This window comes from Haematobia irritans, chromosome 4 (genome assembly GCF_050003625.1).
Source record: "Haematobia irritans isolate KBUSLIRL chromosome 4, ASM5000362v1, whole genome shotgun sequence".
Classification (NCBI taxonomy): Eukaryota; Metazoa; Arthropoda; class Insecta; order Diptera; family Muscidae; genus Haematobia; species Haematobia irritans.
In genome coordinates, this window is record NC_134400.1 from 31196560 (window position 1) to 31211562 (window position 15003).

The 15003-nt window shown below is 33.2% G+C and overlaps 1 protein-coding gene across 1 annotated transcript in view; it reads right to left on the reverse strand.

Annotated features, from left to right (window-relative positions):
• Positions 1 to 15003, reverse strand: part of LOC142235345 (uncharacterized) — a 617569-nt gene that overhangs the window by 192930 nt on the left and 409636 nt on the right. The window contains 1 exon segment of the mRNA XM_075306601.1: positions 12220 to 12398. Within this exon segment, the coding sequence (XP_075162716.1) occupies positions 12220 to 12398 (179 nt within the window).

Genomic DNA, 15003 nt, shown 5'->3' on the forward strand with positions numbered 1-15003 from the left:
AATTTCTGTGAAACCGCTTGTATGTTGTTTCGGAAAACTGTTTTATGATAAGGCCAAAAATTTGATATGTTTAAGTCTAAATATTATTTAATTTGAATAAAGAGAATATACATTCTGAACCAAGAGAATAGACATTTGAAAAACAAACAGCTTATGTTTTCGCCTTGAGAGCAGCATTTTATGTATGTGTGGACATATGTTTTGTTTATCATTTTGGCATTATGGGCACAATTTTTTTCTTGGTTCGTTAAAAGAAATCAGGGGTCTTCATAAAAATAACGAAAGGGTACTATACTCTTTTTAGAGTTGGGACAGTAAAATGAAATAAGGAGGAAATAGTGAAAAATTACACAGTAAAATGTAAAAAAACAAACTTTAGTTCCTCTTTATTAAAAAGTAGTCCACGAGGAGTTGACGGACACCATCAAATATAAAAGCGGGCATTAAGTTCGAGTTTTACAGCTAAAACAATTTAAAAAGTTTATTTTCTTTAAAATGAATTATTAAAGAAAAATAAAAGGAATTTTAGAGCGATGGTGTTAAATGCTAGTAAAAAACTGTTCACTCCTAAATAAATTTATGTTTATATTATAAAATTATGTATGTATGTTTATACTCGACTCCACGTTCTTCTTTTGTTAGTTTTTGAATTCCTTCCAAATTTTAAAGTTTTGTACAAAAACAGTTTTTTATTACAAGATTGTTATTTTTGCAATAAAAAATAATATTTTATCCAAAAATCAGTCAATTTCGTTTATATCAAGCACTGTTACTGACTATAAATCTTTAATAACGCACATTTCGAAGTTTCATTAAAAAAAAAAATAATATAGTATAAATATAAATGTTAAATTAAACAAAAAAAAAAAACAAAAAAAAAATGTTCGGTCGGAGCAGGGATTGAACCCACGACCCTTTGCATGCAAGGCAGGCATGCTAACCACTGCTCCACGTGGCAAACAAATGTATGTTTCTCTTAAATAATGTTATGTTTGCATAGGCTCGTGGGCGCTGCAAACTATGCTATATAAATGTAACTTAAAACGATAATTATCTACTGGTGACTATAACAGCTACGTAGCCCAGTGGATAGTGTGTTGGCTTACAAACTGTATGGTCCTCGGTTCGATTCTCCGTGCAGGCGAAAGGTAAAATTTAAAAAATTTATAAAAGTGAATAATTTCTTCAACATTATTTGTATTACAGAGAAAGGGGCCAATAACTAAAAAATTTCGTGGAAGTGAAAATTAAGAGTATGTTAGGGAATGAGCACAATCGTGTTTGGGAAAAAGTCTTCCAAGCATATAATATTTTTGGCTCAAAATGTTTCCAAACATATAATATGTTCACATAAAACAAACATATTAATGTTTCGGCAGTATGCAATAATATATGTGCTTCCTGCAAAATATGTTTGGAACATATGTTAAAGAAGCGATTTTTTTTGAGGGTGCATGCATCCCGAAAAATGCACTGTTTGGTGTGGAATCATTGGACCGTATTTTTTCAAAGATGCTGTTGGACGCAACGTTACGGTGAATGGCGATCGCTATCGTTCGATGCTAACAAACTTTTTGTTGCCAAAAATGGAAGAACTGAACTTGGTTGACATGTGGTTTCAACAAGATGGCGCTACATGCCACACAGCTCGCGATTCTATGGCCATTTTGAGGGAAAACTTCGGAGAACAATTCATCTCAAGAAATGGACCGGTAAGTTGGCCACCAAGATCATGCGATTTGACGCCTTTAGACTATTTTTTGTGGGGCTACGTCAAGTCTAAAGTCTACAGAAATAAGCCAGCAACTATTCCAGCTTTGGAAGACAACATTTCCGAAGAAATTCGGGCTATTCCGGCCGAAATGCTCGAAAAAGTTGCCCAAAATTGGACTTTCCGAATGGACCACCTAAGACGCAGCCGCGGTCAACATTTAAATGAAATTATCTTCAAAAAGTAAATGTCATGGACCAATCTAACGTTTCAAATAAAGAACCGATGAGATTTTGCAAATTTTATGCGTTTTTTTTTTTTTTAAAGTTATCAAGCTCTTAACAAATCACCCTTTACAAAATCTATAGACTCAAATTTTAAGTCGGCTAATGCATTAGGGTGGGACACAATGTTAGTAAAAAATAACTTATAATACCCTGTTCCACAGTGTGGCGCAGGGTATAAATATGGGAAACATTTAAATCTGAAGCAATTTTAAGGAAACTTCGCAAAAGTTTATTTATGATTTATCGCTCGATATATATGTATTAGAAGTTTAGGAAAATTAGATTCATTTTTACAACTTTTCGACTAAGCAGTGGCGATTTTACAAGGAAAATGTTTGTATTTTGACCCTTTTTGTCGAAATCGGAAAAACATATATATGGGAGCTATATCTAAATCTGAACCGATTTCAAACAAATTTGGCTCACATGACTATATTACTAATTGTACTCCTAGTGCAAAATTTCAACCAAATTGGGAAAAAAATCTGGCTTCTGGGGCCATATAAGTCCATATCGGACGAAAAAGATATATGGAAGCTATATCTAAATCTGAACCGATTTCAACCAAATTTGGCAATGCTAATTATACTCCCTGTGCAAAATTTCAACTAAATCGGAGCAAAGAATTGGCCTCTGTGGTCATATGAGTGTAAATCGGGCGAACGATATATATGGCAGCTATATCTAAATCTGAACCGATTTCAATAAAATTTGGCACACTTGACTACACTACTAATTGTACTCCTAGTGCAAAATTTCAACCAAATTGGGGTAAAACTCTGGCTTCTGGGACCGTATTAGTCCATATCGGGCGAAAGATATATATGGGAGCTATATCTAAATCTGAACCGATTTCAATAAAATTGTTCACACTTGACTAAAGTACTAATTGTTCTTCTTGTGCAAAATTTTAAGCAAATTAGGGTAAAACTCTGGCTTCTGGGGCCATATAAATCCATATCGGGCGAAATATATATATGGGAGCTATATCTAAATCTGAACCGATTTATTCCACAATAAATAGGGATCTATTCTGAGCCAAAACACATATTTGTGCCAAATTTGAAGTCGATTGGACTAAAACTTCGACCTAGACTTTGATTACAAAGTCTCTCAGGAGCCCATCCTGAGCATTTTTGCCAAAGACACCATGTGTCTATCTCGTCTCCTTCTGGGTGTTGCAAACATATGCAACTTATAATACCCTGTTCCACAGTGTGGCGCAGGGTATAAATATTTTCTTAATTCCAAAAATCCTAAATCCTCAAAACAAGTCTTAGCCTATATTTGAAGCTTAAATCTCTTAAATCTAAAGATTCAACATTTCAGTTAATTTAAGGACGATTTCTTTCAATCAAAAATGTGTTTCTTTACATTAAGGAAAAATTTTCCTTAGTTTAAAGACATGCATTTTTAACGAAGGGACGCAAATTTTCAAAGTGTGTGTCCTAAATTTAATGAAAAAAAATTTTTGAAGCAAAGATTATAAACTTTCTTTTAATAAAAATTTCATTATTTAAAAAAAATGCCTTTAATATAATGAAATTGCGCATCCCAAAATTGAGGTTGCGTAATCTTTAATATCGCGTAAACATTTTTTTCAGTGCGTTACCGCGGGTTCACTGTAAAGGGTGATTTGTTAAGAGCTTGATAACTTTTTTTTTAAAAAAAACGCATAAAATTTGCAAAATCTCATCGGTTCTTTATTTGAAACGTTAGATTGGTCCATGACATTTACTTTTTGAAGATAATTTCATTTAAATATTGACCGCGGCTGCGTCTTAGGTGGTCCATTCGGAAAGTCCAATTTTGGGCAACTTTTTCGAGCATTTCGGCCGGAATAGCCCGAATTTCTTGGGAAATGTTGTCTTCCAAAGCTGGAATAGTTGCTGGCTTATTTCTGTAGACTTTAGACTTGACGTAGCCCCACAAAAAATAGTCTAAAGGCGTCAAATCGCATGATCTTGGTGGCCAACTTACCGGTCCATTTCATGAGATGAATTGTTCTCCGAAGTTTTCCCTCAAAATGGCCATAGAATCCGGAGCTGTGTGGCATGTAGCGCCATCTTGTTGAAACCACATGTCAACCAAGTTCAGTTCTTCCATTTTTGGCAACAAAAAGTTTGTTAGCATCGAACGATAGCGATCGCCATTCACCGTAACGTTGCGTCCAACAGCATCTTTGAAAAAATACGGTCCAATGATTCCACCAGCGTACAAACCACACCAAACAGTGCATTTTTCGGGATGCATGGGCAGTTCTTGAACGGCTTCTGGTTGCTCTTCACTCCAAATGCGGCAATTTTGCTTATTTACGTAGCCATTCAACCAGAAATGAGCCTCATCGCTGAACAAAATTTGTCGATAAACACATTTCGAACCGAACACTGATTTTGGTAATAAAATTCAATGATTTGCAAGCGTTGCTCGTTAGTAAGTCTATTCATGATGAAATGTCAAAGCATACTGAGCATCTTTCTCTTTGACACCATGTCTGAAATCCCACGTGATCTGTCAAATACTAATGCATGAAAATCCTAACCTCAAAAGAATCATCCTTTATATCCATACCACACTTTTAATGTGAATTTTTTCGAAGCCCACGTTTAATATAAATTAAATAAGCAGGAATCACCCTGTAGTTGGTAAATTTAAACTTCTTGAATATATGTGTTAGTTTTTGCCTTTGAAACTATTCTATAAATAGAACACATGATTGTATGTATTGTATGCTTTTCTCCCATTTTGAGCAAAGGGCTTTCTTATTGTCTTACACGATCTTACTCGATGATTGTTGCTGAAAACTACACCCAGAAAAAAGTGAACCCACTATGAAAGAAAATTTAAATTAGAAAATTAACTAGAATATTTGAGCAATTGCAACATTGTACAAATTAGTTAATCATTTTTGTCAAATTGAAGATAATTTATTAAAAATAAAACATTAACATTTTTTACGTAAACATAACTACCCAGCAAACAGGGCTTCCAAAATTTTACATGAGCTTGCCATAGGACGGAAGTACTCTATTGCGCTGCTGTAGAAATTGTACTCTGGTAGTTGATTTGAATGAAGAAATAAAAAAATTGTCTAATTTTTAAAATTTTAAAAAGTTTCTCGATCCCACCGAGCGACAAACCCACGCGTCTGCCGTCACAAATACAATTGAGACGGTTGTGATATGTTCGCATTACGTCATCAAAGCATAATATTCTAACTATTTCTTGAATAGTTTTTAATTATTATGAACAAATAAGTGAGTAAAGTAGAAAGTCTGGCGGGTCGGTTCGCATTATCATACCCTAAACCATCCCGTCCTAATTAGTAAATTTACGAATTTATTATTAGTATTATTAAAATAAATTTGGGATATAAACTTAACATTCGATGATATTTTAGAGGTTTGGTTGGTACTGCAGAAGGTTAGATCTATTAATATACATATATTATTATATTATGGAAAAATATACGGTTATTAGGGCCAAATTCTGCAAAACTGGCCGATAATTTTTGTTTGGGAGCTATATTTAAGTCTAAACTACTTGCAATGACATTTTGCAGGTTTGGTTGATACCACAAAAGATTGCGGGAGCTATTTGTAAATCTGAACAGATTACAATGAAATTGAAAATTAAAATTGAATTAAACAACAGAACCAACAAAACACCCTGTACGGAATTTCATTAAAATCGGTTAAAAATTGGAAACGGAATTCTACGAACAACAAATACATGGACGAACGAACTCAAAGGTCAGATCGACTCAGGAGGATATTCTGAGTCGATCGGTATATATTTTCAATATCTCTGGTAGGACAGATCAAAGTTATTATGCCCTGACCACAATGAGCTTCAGGGTATAAAAATAAAGAACGCAGGTTCAATTCTTGGCGAAATTTGTATTAGATAGATTATCGAAAGATTGTTTTTGTATTTGTACCTACCAGAAATATTGATTTTAGACCCCATAAAATATATACCGATCTACTCGGAATCACCTCCTGAGTCGATCTAGCCCTTGCTATCCGTCCGTCTGTCCATGTATTTGTTTTTCGCAGGATTCCGGTCGCAATTAGTAACCGATTTTGATGATGATTTGGAAGAAATCGGATCATATGTATATGTATCGCTCAATTACGACAAACGGGATCACGTTGCGCTTTATTACTTACACGCAGAGAAGAAACATGATTGTCACAATCATATTCGAAGAGCAAAATAATATGATAAGAGCCATGGTCGCCGCGACCATGTAACATTTTAACCTGCAAACATGTTGGATCAGTGAACATGGTTCTAAGAAAAATATAATTGTCCTAATCTAACATGTTATTATATTGATAAAAAGAATTTTGTTTGAATGAAAAGACAATGGTCACGATTTAAAATGTTATGGTATTCATTCAAAATGTTTTTCTTCTAGTTAAAAGAACATGGTCACAACCTAAAATGTTTTGATCTTTATGACAAAACTTTTTTCATCGTCGAAAAAAGGACGCCACTTGAGAAAAGAAAACACAAAATTAAATTTATTTATTTGTTTTTATTTATTTATAAACTAATTCATTGTTTGTTTGTATTTATAATGTCGTGCAAGCAAACATCACATATTTTTACACACACTATTTTATTTCAATTTCAATAATAAGTAATTATTCCATATTTACATCGTGTGCCCATCAAATGTACAAACGCAGACAGCATGTAACTGCAAATAAAAATAAATGATCCATATAGCAAAATGCAGAACAAAAAACAGGTATATTTTTCAATTACACTTTCCTTTTTTGTGTTCACATAAAACCACGTGCCACTTATGAATAAATAAATTAACACAAAACACAGTAAATCCGTATTCTCCGTCCATTCCAAGAAACAATCAACATACGACTGACGCGCAAAATGAAAATCGTGTGTACCTGCTCAATGTTTTTATAAAATTCTTTTCGCTGCAAAAAAGTTAAAAAATTAAATGGTCACGAAAAAATGTAAATGGTATTTATGGCCATGTAATGGTTCTAGACATATCTATACTTACCTATAAAAATACTTTTTCCCTGTAAAAAAGTAAAAAAAATTGAATGGTCAGGTACATGATTTTCCCGACCATTTAATAGTCTCAAATTCTATCATTTAAATGATAGAACATGTTTGCGGTATTTGATAACCATTCAAATGCTTATTGCCACCATACATTTTTCTCCGCTCGAAAACTATTTTTACAAAGACAAAATACATGGTTTTCGTGGCAATTACATGCTCTAGATAAGCATTAAATGGATGCGCCAACCATGTCCAAACATGGTTTTTCTGTGCGTGTACCGATCGTTGTCAAATTTGGCACAAATTAATATTTTCCATAACTTTTCAAGTCTGCAAAATTTCATCGAAATCGGTTCAGATTTAGATATAGCTCTTATATATATGTATCGCCCGATTTTCCCAAATTTGGCCATAAAACCCTGATTTATAAACCGATCTTACTCAATCTTAGCATACTATAATATTTTATAACACTAGTAATATGTGCACAAAATCATCGAGATCGGTTCAGATTTAGCTTTAGCTCCCATATATATGTATCGCCCGATTTCCATAAATTTGACCATAAAACTCTTATTTATCAACCGATCATACTAAAATTTAGCACAAGGTAACCTTCTGTGCTATCAACTAAACCTGCATAATATTATCAAAATCGGTTCCCCAAAGAGATAAAGCTCCTATATATATGCACAGCTCGATTTTCCCAAATGTGTCCATTATTCTCTTATTTTTTTGACAAATGTTACTCCAATTTCAAATTTAGATTTAGATGTATTGTCTGATCGAACTTAGACTTACACATAGCTCTTACATAAATATATTGCCCGATTTAACAAATTTGGCTACATTATCCAAACTAATTGTGCCGATTTCCTATTTTGTTAATAATAAACTCAATATTAGTGACCTACTAACTCTGTAGTGCAATGGTTAGTATACCCACATTGCATACCAAACACCAAAAACGTTTTTCAGCTGTGGATATCCTCACCTAAGTTTCTCTACACTAACAGAAAAAAATCGCGTTCACAAGAAATCAAAACGATTTCGTCCACGGGCGTTCACGATTTCATGAACAGCAATCGTTTTTCTTTGGCCATGTAAAGTCTTAAAATAATCTTTAGACGTTGTTATGGCAGCTCCGCCGTTGGTGCAATGTGCTAAGGCGACTGTTAATGTGTATCGTGTAGGCAACGCAGGTTCGAGTCACGGTAGCGGGGATCTTTTTTTAATTTTGTTTACAAATTCGTAACCATTACGTTTTCAGATCATGAACGCTGGTTGTTGTTTTGACAACGTATGGTGTCATTTTTGCGTTGTCAGATTGACCCCATCTGTTCTCAGTTTGACAACACATGTGTGTGATTCACTTTCATGAACGGGTCGTTTCGAAATGACCACGCCGTCCATGATTTTTTTCTATGGGTATAGGTGGTTTCATTGCAATGTGGAACGTCATTCGGACTCGGCTTTCGTCACTGAGCTTACCATAGAATCTGGCAGCACTCAGTGATAAGAGGGAAGTTCTAATGAGCCTGATATATCGAGCTGTATCGACCTAACCTAACTCTGTAGGTGTACAACCAAGTATATTTCCTAATACTATACTTGGTTTAGATTGTGATGAAATTACAATAAACAAGTACTCCTTAATTTTCATAATGTTATCCCACAAATGCTTATGTTTACTAATTCAGTAGGTGTGGTTTAGGGTGTGATATAGTCGGCCCCGTTCGACTTTCTACTTTACTCACTTGTTATTTTATTATTTTCGATATTTATTTTTGTATAACTATGTTTTTTCCATTTAAAGTCTACAAAAAATTGATAATGCACACAATTTTCAAAACTTTCCAAAAATAACATCGATTGAAGTAAAAAAATTAAACGGCGGTGATGAAATTTTTATTATTTTTTACATGTTTATTGATTTTTTATTATTTTGTGAGATTTAATTAAATCGAAAACTGACGATGTTAGTCGAAATATTGGAAAAATACATTTTATGATTAATCAAAACCAAATTATTTTTTAAAGAACCTTAAGCCGAAATAAGAAGTAAATAGACAAAACTATATAATTTTATTCTGCTTTTACATATTCAGTTTTGATTTTAGCGGCTAAGCTCGAACTTAGAAACTCAGAAAATCTCGCATTTGGTTTTCTTATATGCGTTTTTTTTTCTTATAGACAATTATTGCATATAAGAAAAAAAGTTTCTTATATTCATATTAGGGCAGTCACACGGGATAAATCCCGGGATTTTTATTTTGAATCCAAATTGACAAATTGAGTTAATAATCATTTATGGTACACCTTGAGTAAGAATTTATTATACGAGAGGTATACTAAACAGCACAATTTCATCAAAAATCGAAGTAAACGATAAGGCCCTTCAAATAATGAGTTCATGTGAAATGGAATTCGTGCACATAAAATAAAATAAAATAAAATAAAATAAAATAAAATAAAAAGCAATTATAAGATGGCCATCGAAAATATGACAAGATTGCGTTTAATTAAATTTGGATGCCATGATATTTTTACCTAAATCGATGAATTAAAAAAGGATTATCACAAGTATACGAAAACACGGCTAATCTAATCTAATCCTTAAAATAGTTTGCTGAGTAGGATAGCGATATAGAATGCCTTTTTTTATTAATTTTGTCATAATATTGTTGTGTTTCTTTTCTTCACAATATTGAGTTGGACTAAGTGTTTCTTAAGTATGATAGCAATTTAAAAAAGCAATTTAATATACTCTTATCTTCTTTTGTTTTTGTTAATAAAATTTAATTAAACTAACTGGTTTAATGTACAACAATTTTTTGGCGCTGTAGATTGTTATTAATTAAAATATTTAAAGAATCCCGAAATTTTTTTCAATCCCGAATCCCGAGATTTTTAGAAATCAATCCCGAATGACGGCCCTAATTCATATACATTTATAAAAGAAATACAATTTTGACAAAACTTTCTATAGTAATAAAATTTTGACAAAATTTTCTATAGAAATAAAATATTGGCAAAATTTCCTATAGAAATAAAACTTGGAAGGTTAGGTTAGGTTAGGTTAAAGTGGCAGCCCGATTAAGATTCAGGCTCACTTAGACTATTCAGTCCATTGTGATACCACATTAACTAAAAGTACCTATAGCATATGGGCACTTCTAGTTTTAACCGTTGAACCTTCTCGATTATTTTCTTCTGTTGAACCAACCAGATTGTTCCAAAAACATTAGCAGACTGCTTAAGTTAACGTTTTCCAGGTCCGCCAGTAATCTGAAGCTATATGCCCCTAAAATTTGTTTACGCCTTACACAAAATGCAGGACACTCACACAAGAGGTGTTTTATTGATTCCTTTTCCTCCGCATCATGACAGCTCATACAATAGTCATTATACTTCGCATCAATAGTTTTTGCAAAATCGCCTATCAGGCAGCGACCCGTTATAGCAGATATCAGGAGTGATACCTGGCGTCTCGAGAACACTAGCATATCTAGTGTGCGGTTTAAGTTTAAATTTGGCCATATTTGCTTGGTGTCGTTACAACCCTTACAATTCTCCCATCAAACATTTGCCATCATGACAGCCTTCTCACGCAGTAAGAGCTTGCAGGTAGCCAGAGGCATACCAACAGATTCTAGTTCCCCTGGAATATGTAAGGTAGTTCCTAGCCTTGCTAGCTCATCTGCTTCGCAGTTCCCCGGTATGTTCCTATGGCCAGGCACCCATATTAGGTGAATATTGTGCTGCTCAGCCATCTCATTGAGAGATTTTCGGCAGTCGATGGCCGTTTAAAACTTGGAAAAAAAATTATAGAAATAAAATTTTGACAAAGTTTTATATAGAAATAAATTTTTGACAAAACTTTCTATAGTATTAAAATTTTGACATTTTCTATAGAAATAAAAATTTGACAAAACATTCTATAGTAGTAAAATTTTGACAAAATTTTCTATAGAAATAAAATATTGACAAAATTTCCTATAGAAATAAAACTTGGACAAAATTTCTCATAGAAATAAAACTTGGAAAAACAAATTGTAATAGAAATAAAATTTTGACAAAATTTTCTATATAAATAACATTTTGACAAAATTTTCTATAGAAATACAATTTTGACAAAATTTTCTGTAGAAATATAATTTTGACAAAGTTTTCTGTAGAAATATAATTTTGACAAAATTTTCTGTAGAAATATAATTTTGACAAAATTTTCTAAAGAAATACATGTTTGAGAGAATTTTCTATAGATATAAAACTTTGATAAAATTGTTTATAGAAACAAAATTTGGTCCCTATATAGATCAATTTATAGATATCCTTTTCATTATACGTGCTCTGTCTGGGTTTTCCTAACTTCCAATGTTTAGTTTAACAAACTCATACTGGGTTAACATCTTAATATTCCTAAGATTTGCTTGCTACGTTGCTAAAGCGACGACATCACTTAAATATTAACCTAATAAATAATTTAATTAAATATACCAAACAAAAAGAAAAAAAAAACGAGACAAGACGAAGTAAAATTTAACCACTTTCATAATTAAAACAGGCAATTCAATTTTTTTTTTTCTTATCACCTTCATGGTTTATTTCGTTTCCTTTTTTATCGTTATTTAGAAGATGCCCTTACAATGGCCAATATTGAATGGACGTTTTGTGCTTGCCGTTGCTGCTGTACTTAAAATCATGAGCAAAAAAACGTAAAATTAAAGGAAAAGATCTTTCACGGTGCTAGTAGACAGTGCCTGTTACTGCTGTCTTGATGCTTTTTACTAAAGTTAACTTTTAGTTCCGGAAAATCCATCCTTAAGCGAGATGTGAGAGTTAGGTTTTCATCCTCCCTTATAGAAAATGTTTAAAGAGTAATCTTTATTATCTGCTATTGCTACCCCAGATGTGTAAGCCAGAAAGCAAGCAACGACCAAGAAAATCACAATGTTTTAAGATTTAATTAAAATTACGCTTTTAGGTTTTGACACCAGAAGAGGAAATCACGATAAAAAAAATGAAAAAAATGTATTCACCTCAAATTAGATGAAATTTAGCAGACATTATTAATTACCATGACCAAAAAGATATTGCTATAAGCTTTCCATTAACTCGATTGGAGGTAATTTAATATTCGTTTTAATATAGATTTTTAATTTGTTTTTCTCTTACCTGGATTAGTGGCGTTGATATGAAATTCGCATGTATTTTTAGAGCCTTGTGCGAAATCGTAGGAATCCGAGTCCGTGAACAGTATATCAACATCGAGTTCAAATCCTCGATTTGGTATGCCTTGTTGCAAAGGTGCCGAAAATGGGCTCGAATGGAATGCCACTAGCATTTCCGAGCCGCTGAAATAAATCAAAATATATAGAAAAAATTGAAATAAAATTTTCTCCACAAAATTCTTAAAAAAAAAGTAGAAAATATTTTAATAAATTTGTTATGACCATAAATTAATATAATAAATTTATCTTTGAATATAATACCCACATACTGATCTCATACCCCCATAAATTCGATCTAGCCACGGTCGTCCGTTCATATTTTGATATTACTTCAGCTTATGAACAAAACAAAATAAAAGCCTGAAGCTTTGCACATATCGAGGTTCTTCATGTACACTGAATCGCAAAAGTATCCACAGAAGCACATTAGTTTTGTATAAACACACTATATTGACTACACTGAAATAAATATTGTCTTGAAGCTAAAGAGTTCATGTCCTTAAAATACGACTACGAGTTTTGCTTAGCATAGAAGACAAATATTTCTGATATAAAGTTTAATTCCTTGTCCATAAGTTAATAAACTTTCCAATAAAGTCGTTTTGTCTTTATAAATAAGTGATTCGACTTAAAATTGGGTATTCTAAAACGAAAGAAAACTTTGTTTGACTAAAGTCAACAAGGTTTTAATAAATCTGAAAAATTCTTCGAAAACAAGGTTTTAATAAATCTGAAAAATTCTTCAAAAATTATGGCAGTTTTGCTAGTCCTTGGAGAGAAGAATTATACGGACAGTGAATTATAAAACTTTGCTTAATTATACAATACGCCACACTGTGGAACGGAGTTTTTGAAGTTAGTGCATATGTTTGCAACATCCAGAAGGAGACGAGATAAACACATGGTGTCTTTGGCAATAACGCTCAGGACCGGCTCCTCAGTTGTTCTAGTCACTTCTGTATGTCTGTGAAAACATCAACTTCGAGGTCGCAGATTATAGACCAATCAATATCAAATTTGCCGCAAGTATGTGTTTTGCGTCAAAATAGAACCATATTGATTTTGGAAGAAATCGGTACAGATTTAGATATAGCTCCCACATATGCAGTTATATGGTCCCAGAAGCCAGAGTTTTACTCTGATTTATGTGAAATGTTACATAGAAAATTTTCTTAATTTTTTATACCCTCCATCATAGGATGGGGGTATATTAACTTTGTCATTCCGTTTGTAACACATCGAAATATTGCTCTAAGACCCCATAAAGTATATATATTCTGGGTCGTGGTGAAATTCTGAGTCGATCTAAGCATGTCCGTCCGTCCGTCCGTCCGTCTGTTGAAATCACGCTAACTTCCGAACGAAACAAGCTATCGACTTGAAACTTGGCACAAGTAGTTGTTATCGATGTAGGTCGGATGGTATTGAAAATGGGCCATATCGGTCCACTTTTACGTATAGCCCCCATATAAAGGGACCCTCAGATTTGGCTTGTGGAGCCTCTAACGGAAGCATATTTCATCCGATCCGGCTGAAATTTGGTATATGGTGTTTGTATATGGTCTCTAACAACCATGCAAAAATTGGTCCACATCGGTCCATAACTATATATAGCCCCCATATAAACAGATCCCCAGATTTGGCTTGTGGAGCCTCTAAGAGAAGCATATATCATCCGATCCGGCTGAAATTTGGTACATGGTGTTGGTATATGGTCTCTAACAATCATGCAAAAATTGGTCCACATCGGTCCATAATTATATATAGCCCCCATATGAACCGATCCCCAGATTTGGCTTGCGGAGCCTCAAAGAGAAGCAAATTTCATCCGATCCATCTGAAATTTGGTACATACTGTTGGCATATGGTCTCTAACAACCATGCAAAAATTGGTCCACATCGGTCCATAATTATATATAGACCCCATATAAACCCATCTCCAGATTTGGCTTGCGAAGCCTCAAAGAGAAGCAAATTGCATCCGATCCGGCTGAAATTTGGTACATGGTATTGGTATATGGTCTCTAACAACCGTGCAAAAATTTGTTCACATCGGTCCATAATTATATATAGCCCCCATATAAACAGATCCCCAGATTTGGCTTGCGAAGTCTCCAAGAGAAGCAAATTTCATCCAATCCGGTTGTAATTTGGAACATGGTGTTAGTATATGATCTTTAACAACCGTGCCAGAATTGGTCCATATCGGTCCATAATTATATATAGCCCCCATATAAAACGTTCTCCAGAATTGACCTCCGGAGCCTCTTGGAGGAGCAAAATTCATCCGATCCGATTCAAATTAGGAACGTGGTGTTAGTATATGGTCGCTAACAACCATACCAAAATTGGTCCAATCACACAAAAATTGGTCCATATCGGTTCATAATCATGGTTGCCACTAGAGCCAAAAATAATCTACCAAATTTTATTTCTATAGAAAATTTTGGCAAAATTTTATTTCTAGAGAAAATTTTGTTAAAATTTTATTCGGTTCATAATAAAATTTTCATCATAGTCAAAATTTAATTTCTATAGAAAATTTTGTTCAAATTTTATTCGGTTCATAATCATGGTTGCCACTCGAGCCAAAAATAATCTACCAAGATTTTATTTCTATAGAAAATTTTGTCAAAAGTTTATTTCTATAGAAAATTTTGTTAAAATTTTATTTCTGTAGAAATTTTTGTCAAAATTTTTATTTCTATAGAAAATTTTGTGAAAATTT